Genomic DNA, 12,278 nt, shown 5'->3' with positions numbered 1-12,278 from the left:
TTTTACTGTAGACAAAATTCACTTGGAAGTCAACAGAAGTTCTGCCTGTTTTGAGAATTTAGAATTGGTACATAAGATAAAAAACTCTGAGCTACGAAATTAATATCCTCTATAAAATATTGAACTCATTAAACAATTGGAAATATGGTTGCCTTTAAAAATATGCAAGAACAAAAAGAATTTTATGGTACGAAGACGAAGACATCTGGCTTCTTTCTCTCTCATGGAAACACGCTTATGCAATTTTCAGTAGATCAAATTATCTGAATGCAAAGCATGATATATCTATTGTGTATAATAATTGTCAAAAATAATGACTCTGTTTGTAGTAGCTTTGACAGCATTATTTTATAATTCTTCTTTAAATAAATAAATAAATAAATGTACAAATCCCAAAACAATCTAAATAAATACTCACAATTACAGGCTACTTTAGATCTGAGCTATTACGATCTCACGTCACCTCTCCAACATTTCAAGGAGAAGTTAGTAAAATTCTGGTTAATTTTGGTTTCCACCTATAGGAAAAACTCCTATAGGTAAAGGTGGTAAACCCTAATGCAACTCTGCAAGCTGTACCTGAGGAAAAGGCAAATCGTACAAACATATCTGGCAATCACAGAGCTGTGCAGGTAGAATGAAACTAGACTATCCCTTCACAAGTTGTATGCTGACCAATTACCAGCCCCAAATAGCAAGTGGTAGTTAATGTCAATGTATGCTGCTTGCCAAATTTACATTGATTCTAGTTTGCTCATTCATGGATTTAGTTTCTCTTTAGGCATATATTTAGGAGATTTCTGACTTTGGTTAAAAAACTATCATCAAATGCTGGTATATAATTGTAACCCCCAAGGAGATTCCTGGAGCTCTGTCTGCTGGCAGCTCAGGGAGGAGGAGCCAAGGCAACCTCAGAGTCTGCCCAGCAACCAATAGGGAGTGGAGATGCCCCTCCCAGGGAGTTGAGGAGAGGGAGAAGCCATTTTGAGGAGAGGCTGGAGCCAGCCAGGGCAAAGGCCAAACTGGCTGTGTGGGGAGCTGGTGAGTCCCAGGCCTGCAAGCAGGGTTCCCCCTGAGAACTGGCCTCTAGGGTCCTGACACCAGATTCCCCAGCTGGGTTTTCCTTCCTCACGGATGATTCCCAATTGTTATGTTTGCTGAGAAATTTCCCCAGCCAGGCTGGGTTCGCCTCCAGCTCCCCTGGTGAGACCAGTCCCCACATGGTCAGCGCTGTTAGTCCAGGGCTTATTCCTGCCTGAGGAGGATCCCTGCCAGCGGACAGCAGCCCCTGAAATCGTCCAGCATCATCCTCAACCCTGAAGATCATTTGTGGAGTTCGTGAGTGCCTTGTCTTTAGTTAGTTAGTCAGGGAATTTGTTTTGGGGACCCTCTACTCCCTGAACTGTGTCCTCAAGCCAGGGAGTGAGGGTTTGAGGATTTTATAATCTACCGCTTATTACACCTGTGGAGGGATTCACCACCTCCTCCCACTTGTGGGTCTTTTGGGCTGTACTGAACCCAGTCAGCCACACTGCTACACCTCTGCAGAGAATTGTATAGGTCATCAAGGGCCCCAGCAAAGTACGCGTACCAACAGGACACTAGTTTTACATTTGTTACATCCAGACACGGGTATTTTAAGTGTGGGCACCGGTGACCCTAAACATAGTGTTTCCCCTATTATGTTGTATTTGTTGCCTGTTTAATATAATTGTTGTGTTGAATATATTTTTATGTGTTGTGTTATCTTTTGGAAGTCTCCAACTATCTGGCAAATAAGTGGGGATTCCTCTGTAGTTAGGATTTTCCGCCCAAGCTGCCCTGGTGACCCTGCCAGGAAGGAGCGAGGGGGGTGGAGGCACCGCCAACTAATTTCATAACCAAAAAACAGAACAAAGATTCACCCTACTGAGTGGGTGGCGGGATCCAAAAGAACCCAGACCTGTCCATCAGAACATGTAAGCGGATTGCCATTAAAGGAGGTAATCAGGTGGAGAGGGGCGCTACATAATAAAAGCCAGAACTAAACTACCAAAACTCAGATACCAATTTCCATCTCCAGTTTTTCAGAAACACAGCATCTCAGATTGGGGGAAATTGAGATTGCAGTCCTATGCATTTAGTCTAATTACTTTTAAAGTTATAGGAGATCACACCAGTATCAGCAGTTCTGTGCTCTGGCTCCATAGTCACAAGACTGATGACTACCTGCAGCTTTAAAAACAATGATAACCCCTGAATGAGGAACATAGATCCGCTTCCACCCTGGGATTCCCTACAATCGTATTATTGACAGAAAGACTCAATAAGCCTGGGCACCCCAATCTAGTTGACTAGATGGCCCCAAATCTGTGATAACATCTCTCAACAACAGCACCTATAAGGAGCCTTTAGATATGGGTAGTTACTGTAAGCCATTAAAATGGTCACAGAACAGCCAGATTTGAAGTACACCATATGGAGTTCTGTATTTGGCCCTGACTCACCTTTGCTGTTTCTTGGACACATCTCTCTTTCCTTCAAGGCAAAATTTATACAGCCCCTACCTGCTATGAACCAAACAAATCCTAGTCAAACCATCACAGCACACAAAGTAGTCATAGGTTTGTATTTGCCCATCAGAAATAAGAGACAAGGTGAGTGAAGTAATATATTTTATTGGACCAAATTCTGTTGGTGACAGAGACAAGCTCTTCAGTTCTGTATGTGCTAAAACATCACTCCATACATCAGAAATAAATAAGTGGCCTACTCTGACGTAAGCACTAGCATTGTAGTACAAGATGCATTGACTTAAACTAACAGAACCTGGAAATTCATATTAAAGTTCAAACTTTATTTTCAACAAATTCTAATTTGCCAGTCTATTGTAGTAGGTATAACAATTTAATCAAAACATGGATCCGGAATTGACTTAAATTTTGTCAATTTCAAATTATTTAAATGTCCAGCTTTTCCTATAAATGTAAATTCTCACATACCTAATTTTGTAAAATCTGCATCAGAATCGTTAATAATAATTTATAGTAAGGTAGTGGTCAGGGGCCTCAATCTAGATTGGGGCCCCATGGTAGGTGATAGTACCTCACCTGAAGAGATTACAATCTAAATCAACAGAAAATGCAACAAGTGGGGGTTAACAAACAAAGGAAGGGAACAGGAGTGGGAAGATGAGGTAACTGTAATAGGAACATGGAGTTATGTAAACTAGCTATGTGTGCAATAGATTGTTCTAAGTAAATTAATATTTATGTATAAGATACAAGTAAACAAATAAAACAGTTATTAGTAAACTCTATGGGCCCTATACCTAGCCATTAATCCATTCACTCTCCCAGATCTTAGTTCCTCTAACAAGACTACGTTAAACTCTAGGTCAGAAATGGCTGCAGGGATATATTATCATGTCCCCCCTCAGTCTTCTCTTCACCAGAATACACAAACCCAATTTTTTTCAGTATTTTCCCATAGGTCATGTTTTCAAGACTTTCTCCAATTTGTCCACATCTTTCCTGAAGTGTGGTGCCCAAAACTGGACACAATACTCCAGCTGAGGCCTTATCAGTGCTGAGTAGAGTGGAAGAATTACATCTCATGTCTTGCTTACAAAACTCCTGCTAATACATTCCAGAATGTTGTTCACTTTTTTTGCAATGATATTACATTGTTGACTCATATTTAGTTTGTGATCCACTATAATCCCCAGATCTTTGTTTGCTGTACTCTTTCTTAATCAGTCATTTCCCATTTTGTATTTGTACAATTGATTATTGCTTCCTAGGCGTGGTGCTTTGCCTTATTAAATCTCATCCTATTTATTTCAGACCACATCTCCAGTTTGTCAAGATCATTTTGAATTTTAATCCTGCCCTCCAAAGCCTTGCCACTCCTCCCAGCCAATCATCTGCATACTTTATAAATATACTCTGTATGTCATTATCCAAACTGTTTATGAAGATATTGAATAGAACCGGACCCAGCACAGATCCCTCTGGGACCCCACTCGATATGTCCTTCCAGCTTGACTGCGATAACTGTTCTTTGAGTATAGTTTTCCAACCAGTCGCATACCCACCAGATAGTAGGTAAATCTAGGCTATATTCCTTAGTTTGCTTATAAGGTCATGTGAGACGGCATCAGATGCATTATTGAAATCCAGATATGTCAGATCTACTGCTTCCTCCCTATCCACAGGGCTTGTTACCCTGCCAAAAGAAGGATATTAAGTTGGTTTGATATGATTTATTCTTGACAAATCAATGCTGTTAGGTATCACCTTATTATCTTCTACTTATAAACTGGCTGCTTGATTATTTGCTCCATAATCTTTTTGGGTACCAAAGTTAAGCTGACTGGTCTATAATTCCCCAGGTTGTCCTTATTCCCTCTCTTTATAGATAGGTACTAGCTATTTTCCAGTCATCTGGGATCTCTCCCATCCTCCACAAGATAGGTCTGTCTCTTCCCTTCACCTCCTTCCTTCAAGTCCCTGATTATGCTGTGTCCCTGTCCTCATCTCCACGCCCCTTGACCCACAACTCCACTATCTCTGTCCCTTTCCTCACTCTCTCCCCCAGCATCTCTGCTCACTTATGTCTGCCAGTGTCTGAGAGAAGTAGACTCCCTGGTAGGCTCCTGGTCACTGCCGCCCCACAGATGTCACTCGCACGGCTGGCTGCTCTGTGGGCCACCACAGTTAGTCAGGGGTGGCAGGCGGAGAAGTAAATAGGCCCTTCCAAAGGAGCTGCCTCACTTTCCCCACTCTCAGGCAGTAGCTTCCTGCTGTGCAGATGGAGACTGCAGACAGCCACAACCGCTTCTGTTCCTCTGGTCTGCACTATGGCGCCCCCCTGCCTACATCCCTACTCACACACCACTGCACAGGCCGAACAGTGAGGAAAAGCAGCTCATACAGGACTCCAGCCACCACTTAGGGCAAGTCTATGCTACAAAATTAAGTTGACATTAGTTACGTCGAATTACAGCCACCGCAGTAATTAGACTGCTTTTGCATGTCCACATTATGCTCCTTGTGTCAGCAGTGCACAGCCTCATCAGGAGCACTTGCACTGATTTAACTGTCAGTGTGGGACACTATGGGATGGCTTCTGAAAGGCAGCAACAGTCGATGTAAGCAACGCAGAGTCTACACTGCCACTGCGTCGACCTAACTACATCGACTTAAGCACTATACCTCGTGTGGAGGTGGAGTTATTAAGTCAGTGTAGTAGGCAAGTTAATTGGTGGGAGCTACATTTTAGTGTAGACACTTACAGAGTAAGGTCGATGTAAGCTGCTTACATGCAAGTCGGAACAAATGTAGCTATAGAAATTAAAACTAGCGTTGCCAAACCCTCCAGGATTGCCCTGGAGTCTCCAGGAATTAGTGATTAATCTTCAATTAAAGTTAATGTCATGCGATGAAACTTCCAGGAATTCATCCAGCCAAAGTTGGTAACCTTAACTAAAACTGAAAGGGCAAAATTGGTAGCATGGCTCTTCAAAAGTAGTTGCCATAGTAGATGTCTTCCACCTACAGTTTTACAGGAATTGTTCCACTTTGGGGGCAGTCTATAAATGGAGGGGAGGGATTTTTTTTAAAAAAAGGAAATCCTCATGGATTGTGTTTTTCCCCTATATAGTGCCACTACCACCCTGAAAGGACACTGAATATGTTTAGCAGTGATGTTAATAAAAGGACCGTAGTTTTAAATACCAAATCAATAATAAACAAATGACCAAACAATCTTATACGTGCTTCCCTGGTAGGCAGTCTGGGACTACTAATAGGCACATTTCTAGGGGCCTTCAATGTCTCACCTATTGAATTTAATTTTCCTCTTTAGATTACTTAAAACTTTGCTATGAGGGTTGAAACGCTGCAGGCTGAGTGCAGCAGGAGAGTGATCAGAAGGCAAGGGCGGTGGGCGGGAGCAGGTGTAAAAGCAGCTGGCTAGGGGTGGGGACAGTAGGGGAGTGCCCAGAGGACAGGGAGGGAAGGACACACAGGAGAGGCAGCAGGCAGGGGGGTGGGGGTGGGGCGAGACAGCAGGCTGAGGAGTGGGGTGGGAGGGGCGGCACACTGAGGAGTGGGGATAGGAGGAGACAGAAGCGGGGGCATCAGGAGTCACACAGGTGAGTGGGTGTTAGGTAAGCAAGGCAGAGAAGTGGGCATGGAAGAGGGCAGCAGGCAGATGGGCGGGTGTGGGAGGGTGCTGCACACTGAGGAGTGGGGGAGGGAGGAGGCAGCGGGGGGGGTCAGGAGTCACACAGGTGAGTGGGTGTTAGGTAAGCAAGGCAGAGAAGTGGGCATGGAAGAGGGCAGCAGGCAGATGGGCGGGTGTGGGAGGGTGCTGCACACTGAGGAGTGGGGGAGGGAGGAGACAGAAGCGGGGGCATCAGGAGTCACACAGGTGAGTGGGTGTTAGGTAAGCAAGGCAGAGGAGTGAGCATGGAAGAGGGAAGCAGGCAGATGGGCGGGTGTGGGAGGGGGCGGCAGGCAGGTAAGGGATGGGGGCTGTTGCTGGAGAACGCGCCCTGGCAGCCCATGGATGCTGCAGCTCCTCCTGCCCCGGCTCCTTCCCTCCCTGCCCGCCTCAGGCCCGGCTGGCGGCGGTACCTGCCCGGGATGCAGAGCAGGCGGCGGCGCGGCCGGCTCCCCGATCCAGAGCTGCTCCTTGAGGAGGTGCTGATAGCTGAGGCAGTGCTTCAGCGCGGACGGCACCGTGCCCATGGCCCGGCCCCGGGGCGCTCGTTCTGCGCCTGCCGCCCAGCCGCAAGGTCACCGCATCCCCCCACGCCGCCGCCCGGAGCCCGGCCGGACCCGGCGCCCGCCGCAGCCAGTGGCTGGAGCCCGGGCCTGGGGAGCGCGTGTGATTGGCGGAGAGCGGGGGACTCCTGCATCCCCGCCTCGCCCGCTCCCGACGCTGCTGCGGCAACAGCCTCCTGCGCTTGGCCGCAGCGCCACCAGGGAGCAGGCTCCGGCCCGCCGCGCCGGTCCCTGCTGCACGGCGCAGGGGGGAGCTGCTGCCGCTCCGGCGGCTCTAGCAATCGCCCCTGCTGCTCGCGCTGCCCAGGAGCACAGGACAGCTGGAATCCGCCCGCCTACACAGTCCCTCGCTGTGCAGCCTGCAGGAGGGAGACCCGGCGTTTCTATCCAGGCGCACGGGAACTGCCGCCGCCCCCGGTCTTCACAGCCTTGCGGCCTTAGTCAACACATTGTAGAGGAGCCAGCTGCGACCTTCAGATAGTTTTGGGGGTGCTCAGTGCTAGGACTTTGGGTACAGACCCATCGCTCTTCCATATCAGGCATGGAAACAGGGGATGGGAACAGGCCGGTGAGATATTACGACAGGCCTCTAGAGCTGTAATAATAAGAATACAACAGAGAACCTGATTAGTCAGTGCCCAAGTCTGCATTCCTTGCACACCCGACATTTCAAATGAGATTACGGGGAACTTGGGCTGTGCAAAGCACCTCAGGAATCAGGCATTGAATATGTAGAAACAGGGCAACCAACTACTCTTAATTATACAATTAATTATAAGATCTTTAAAATTACCTGGAAATTTTCTTTGACAGAGTTACAGTACAACAGCAGGGAAACTGGGAGATGAGCAGGAACATATTGTAGCTAAAGAAGGAGAAAGAAAACTGATTTTATAATAAGAAGCTACTAGCACAAGTTGTTCATACTTTAAAATACATATCTGCATCTTGAATATTCAACACAGTGGTTGGATTGTGGTTGTTGGGGTTGGGTTGGGGTTGGGTTTTCCCCTGTAAAACCAAATTATATGTATATATTTTGGTTTTGTATTAATAACTACAAGAAAGGTTCTGAATAAGACATTTTAATATCATTTGGTCCTTCATGTGGCAGTGAATCATTTACAAGCATTTAAGAAAACGTTTGTATTTATTCTTTTCATTTGTTGGAGCAACAGTAATACTAGACCTGTGGAAAGAAATATTTTTCAAATGTTAACAGCTTTCTCAAAAACAGCAAGTTATATTTTGTCATCTTCAGCAGGAGGTCTGCTCAGCCAATTTTCCAAAGCCACTTTCTCAAGTGGAATACCATATGCATTTAAGATTATTTCTAATTAATTCACTTTCCTTGGTATCACTGGACACTTGTTAAATTCACTGACCTCTCCAGAGGTCATCGTCTGCAAAAGAATATCAAGTTTACAGCCAAGTCTGAATTTAAGCCTTGGGCTCATACACACAATACTTTAAAGCACTTAAAGTATTTGCTGCTATAAGGCTCAATCCTGCATTTCTTGTGCATCCAAAACTTCCCAGGTGTGTATATTTTCACGAATTCTGAGTGCCATTGTAAAAGATAAAAATAGAAAATGATAGTATACCTTGGAACCTTATAGTGATAATGGAAACTCCAAATGGTAAAATTGTTTAGAAATATAATTAGAAAAAGGGCTTAAAAAGTATTGCTAATGATCATCTCTGTAATTCTAAATCTAAGCACATTTATCTACAGTAAGTGTCATGGGTATTTCCCCATTGATTAACGTTTTAGGTAGCCAGTATATTTTCTCTCTTTCTTATGTCCCTTGAGTAGTCTTGGGGGAGGGGAGGAAATCTATATTCAAACTTTTTATATTTCTACAACTTCAGAGAATTTAATGTTTTTTTCTAAATATCCAATCAAAATTACTACATGTAATTTAGGGCCAACCCCACTCCTTGAGCTAGCGTGGAGAAGGATATGGCCTTGACTCTGCCCCTTCATTGTCCTTCTCTGGCCCCTTTTTCAGTGTTCCTCTCCCCAGTGGTGGGGAGAAGTCCAGAAACTGTTGTGGTTAGAGGCTCTAGCAGAGCCATGCAAGGGGTCATGGAGGTTTCTTGCACACCTCTGAATGGCTGCATATGATCGTCTCATGATTGGGTCCTTTATGACCCCTGTGCTGTTCCTTATTTTTGTTCTGTGTATTTTGCTTGATAATTACATTTTGCAATAATCTTAATTTACCAGAACACATGGAAGAACTCAGATATGTTTAATGGTACATCAGAATAGAGAGCATGTATTACATATGACTGACTTTGGGCTTTCAGTTTGTTAAACTGTATATCACTGTAATATTTCTCTGACTCTATCATTTAATTAGAACACTGTATTCTGGTCAAAGGTTTTAAAACGTTTATTAAAAGGAATGCCTTTAAAAAAATCTTATAGCAAATTATACTGAAATTCAACGAAATGGGAAGAGCATGTCTGTCATGTCTGTTTGTATAATGTACTGCAAGACTACTACTAAGAAGTAGTAAACTAAGAAGTGATGTTTCTATACTGCTTAGTAGAGCCCTATGCAGGACTATTTTTAATCCCGCTCCCATCTGGACCCTCAGTACCCACTCCCACTCCTACCTGTTCACGCTGTTATGGCAATGGGTCCTGTGGGACCCGCAGGATCCCGGTTCTGCTGCAGGATTCTACACTAGTCCCACACAAGGCTATACTGCTTACTCTCCTAATGCAAGACATAGATAGTTGTTAGGAAGATCCATATAAGTGGAATGATCAAACTGTTGGATTTTCCACTCTATGGTGCAGGACATTGACCAAGAAAGGCATGGTAAAAATAGGTTGATAGTTTACAAGCAGCTTTGCATAAAAAAAAAAAGAATTAAAAAACGGTTGCTTGAAGAGTTGTTTGATGACAGGACAGCAAGGACAGAATCAGAAGCAAGGGAGCTATTCATACCACTGATAGTAGTAAGTGCCAAACTGGCAAGCAGCCAAAGTGCCTACTAGGCAGGAATAAAAGACACATATGGTGAGCCTCAAACAACAAATAAGCCATAGAATTTTGGCAAGCATTACAGGAGTAATGTGCTCCAGCCTGAACAAAGAAGACAACGACTAAAGAGAAAACAATTGTGCTACCAATAGTGGATAATACTTAAGGGGAAACAAAGCTTTCATCATCTCAGTTTTATTGGCAAAAAACATAGATGACTTCTCACATATGGTAGGTCTGGATGTACTAAAATGATGGCAAGTGTAACAACATGTTTAAAAAGATTCTAAAAAGTCGTGGCACTAAATTAGAGTTCCATTAGCAACAGCATCATTCACCATTCTTTGGAGAGTTAGTAATAGATTTACTTTGCCAAAGTAAGACTCCACCCCAGGCGATAGACACCTGGCATTCAAAGCAGACAAAATCAGCAGAAAAGTCCAGATTACATCTCCCCAGATGTTGGATTCTATACTTTCACTAATTAGTCAGATAGCTATTTTTTGCCAATTAGATCACAGTGTAAAACATAAGAAGCATAGAATGTCATTTTACCAAATAATTCAGTTCTACAGTTCTAGGGCATTTTATTTTGCAAAAACAATGTAAACTTTCTCATATTATTCTAGTACATGCTGTTGGTACACATACCAAAAATGGCTATTCTTCTAGGTTAGTCCTAGTTTCATAGTCACAAGAGTTAGCCCATCGCTAAACATTAAAATAATATAGTCATATAGAAAAGAAGTTCTACATTATATTTAAACACAGAGAGATTAACTGTTGTATTTGTAAGAGTGATATCTTGCAGCCCTTTGGATGGTCCTATGAGTGCTATGATGAGTAACAAAGAAAACAGAAGCTGTGGTGGGAAGTATTTGCTAAGGCATTTTTTTTTCCATTTGGGACATTTACATAACGTACATTAATGTTAATGAACCAAATGTGTCCCTTGTCTGATTCTACCTTAGAACGTATACTCTTTAAGTCTGTGATCATGTCTACTTCTATCCAGCATCCACCATGAATGATGTCCCAATCATGATTGGAACGTATAGGTGCTACCAGGTTATTCTGTTGGTATGGGGAAAGACGTCAATGCCATGCATGCTGTGAGTCACTGTTATATAAACACTCAGCACAATACTCTCACTGCCCCAGAGAGTTGCTAAAGAGATTGTATAGAATAAAGCACCCTGGGTCTGGACAGTCAAACTTTTTCTGCTATTCCTTGTAATGCACTGAAGCTGCATACGATAGGTTGATGCCTAGGCTCACCTGTCGCGGTCACGTGGTCCTAGTTGAGCTTTGGGTTAGCTAGATTCCTATGTGAAGTCCAGGGGCTGAGGCAAAAAAAAAGGAACATTGTATTTAAATTGTGAGATTCCAAAAGAATCCAAGGGATAGAGGTCCAAGTCAGCTGCTTGTTGGTGATAGGGTAGTGGTGATTTAGCAGAGGATTCTGCAGGCGGAAGTTGGTTGTGTGATAACCTCTTTTCATTGTGTTCATTTTGTAAATAAACAAATTACACTAAGACAATACCCAGACACTGAATTACCAATTTCTCTTCCAAGTGGAAACAGATCTGCATGGCCTAAAATGTACTATCACTCAAAGGCGCAACACTAGAAATATTTCTAAATATTGTGCTGTTTAAAATAATAAAGAACAAACTTTACATTCTAACATATGTCTGTATCAATTTAAATATTTTTTTCTGCCAACATTTGAGTGAAAATGAATGAGCAGCCCTTATGGCCAGCAAATTCTGCTTAAAAAAAAATAAAAATGCCAACTTAAGGTGCAAACAAAATATTTAAGGGCCATTTTAATGAGTTAAGGTTGTTTGGGCACCATTATGGCCACATTTTCAAAGGTGCTCAGCAGCTAAGAGTTCCCACTGAGAAAACTGGTAGCTACTAGTTACTGAGCACATTTCCAAAACTATATAAATGTGGGCATTTTTATGTTTTTTGAAAGGTTGGGTTCATTTTAAATTTAATCTTAATTCTGAATTTCCTGGCTTCCTAATGCCTTTTTGAAAACAACAACAATATTTTAACATTCTTGGATTTTTTTTTTGCATCCTTAAATGACTGTTATGTTCTCTACCTTTTAACTCCATATTAAATTGTTTTGTCTGACAATTATAACTACATTAGTGAAGAAGAAGACATAACCCACATTTTCTTCAGAGCAGATCTCATCAGTTAGTGGAAGAATCTTATGTCCCTGGAAGCTAAACTTTGTATTAACAAATATTTCACTAACTGGCCAAGGTAGCTTCCCTGTGTTTAAAACAGCTGTTGGAAATTCTTCCATTTACTGCATAGCGTTTTGCCAAAACAATGAGTAATTAAAAATGCGTGCTCCAAAATAACTGAATACAATTGTTAACTTATCGACATGGCAAAAACATTTAAACAAAATTCTGCTAACTAAATGAAAAATAAATTGAAATAATGTGTGATGTGAAATAAAAGCAAATGTCAAATGCAAGTGATGTGA

At 42.9% G+C, this 12,278-nt stretch overlaps 1 protein-coding gene across 2 annotated transcripts in view; it reads right to left on the bottom strand.

Moving 5' to 3' along the window:
• HMGCLL1 (3-hydroxymethyl-3-methylglutaryl-CoA lyase like 1) overlaps positions 1-12,278 on the bottom strand; it is a 131,033-nt gene that overhangs the window by 103,091 nt on the left and 15,664 nt on the right. For both annotated transcript variants that reach the window (XM_039532441.1, XM_039532442.1), the window contains exons 2-3: positions 7,564-7,635; positions 6,621-7,365 (exon numbers count right to left, since the gene is read on the bottom strand). In XM_039532441.1, the coding sequence (XP_039388375.1) occupies positions 6,621-6,734 (114 nt within the window). In that variant the 5' untranslated portion in view covers positions 6,735-7,365; positions 7,564-7,635. The remainder of the gene's footprint in view (positions 1-6,620; positions 7,366-7,563; positions 7,636-12,278) is intronic.

This window comes from Mauremys reevesii, linkage group 3 (genome assembly GCF_016161935.1).
Source record: "Mauremys reevesii isolate NIE-2019 linkage group 3, ASM1616193v1, whole genome shotgun sequence".
Taxonomy (NCBI): Eukaryota; Metazoa; Chordata; order Testudines; family Geoemydidae; genus Mauremys; species Mauremys reevesii.
The sequence above is the reverse complement of the archived record's forward strand: the minus strand, read 5'-3'. Positions and strand labels throughout refer to the sequence as shown.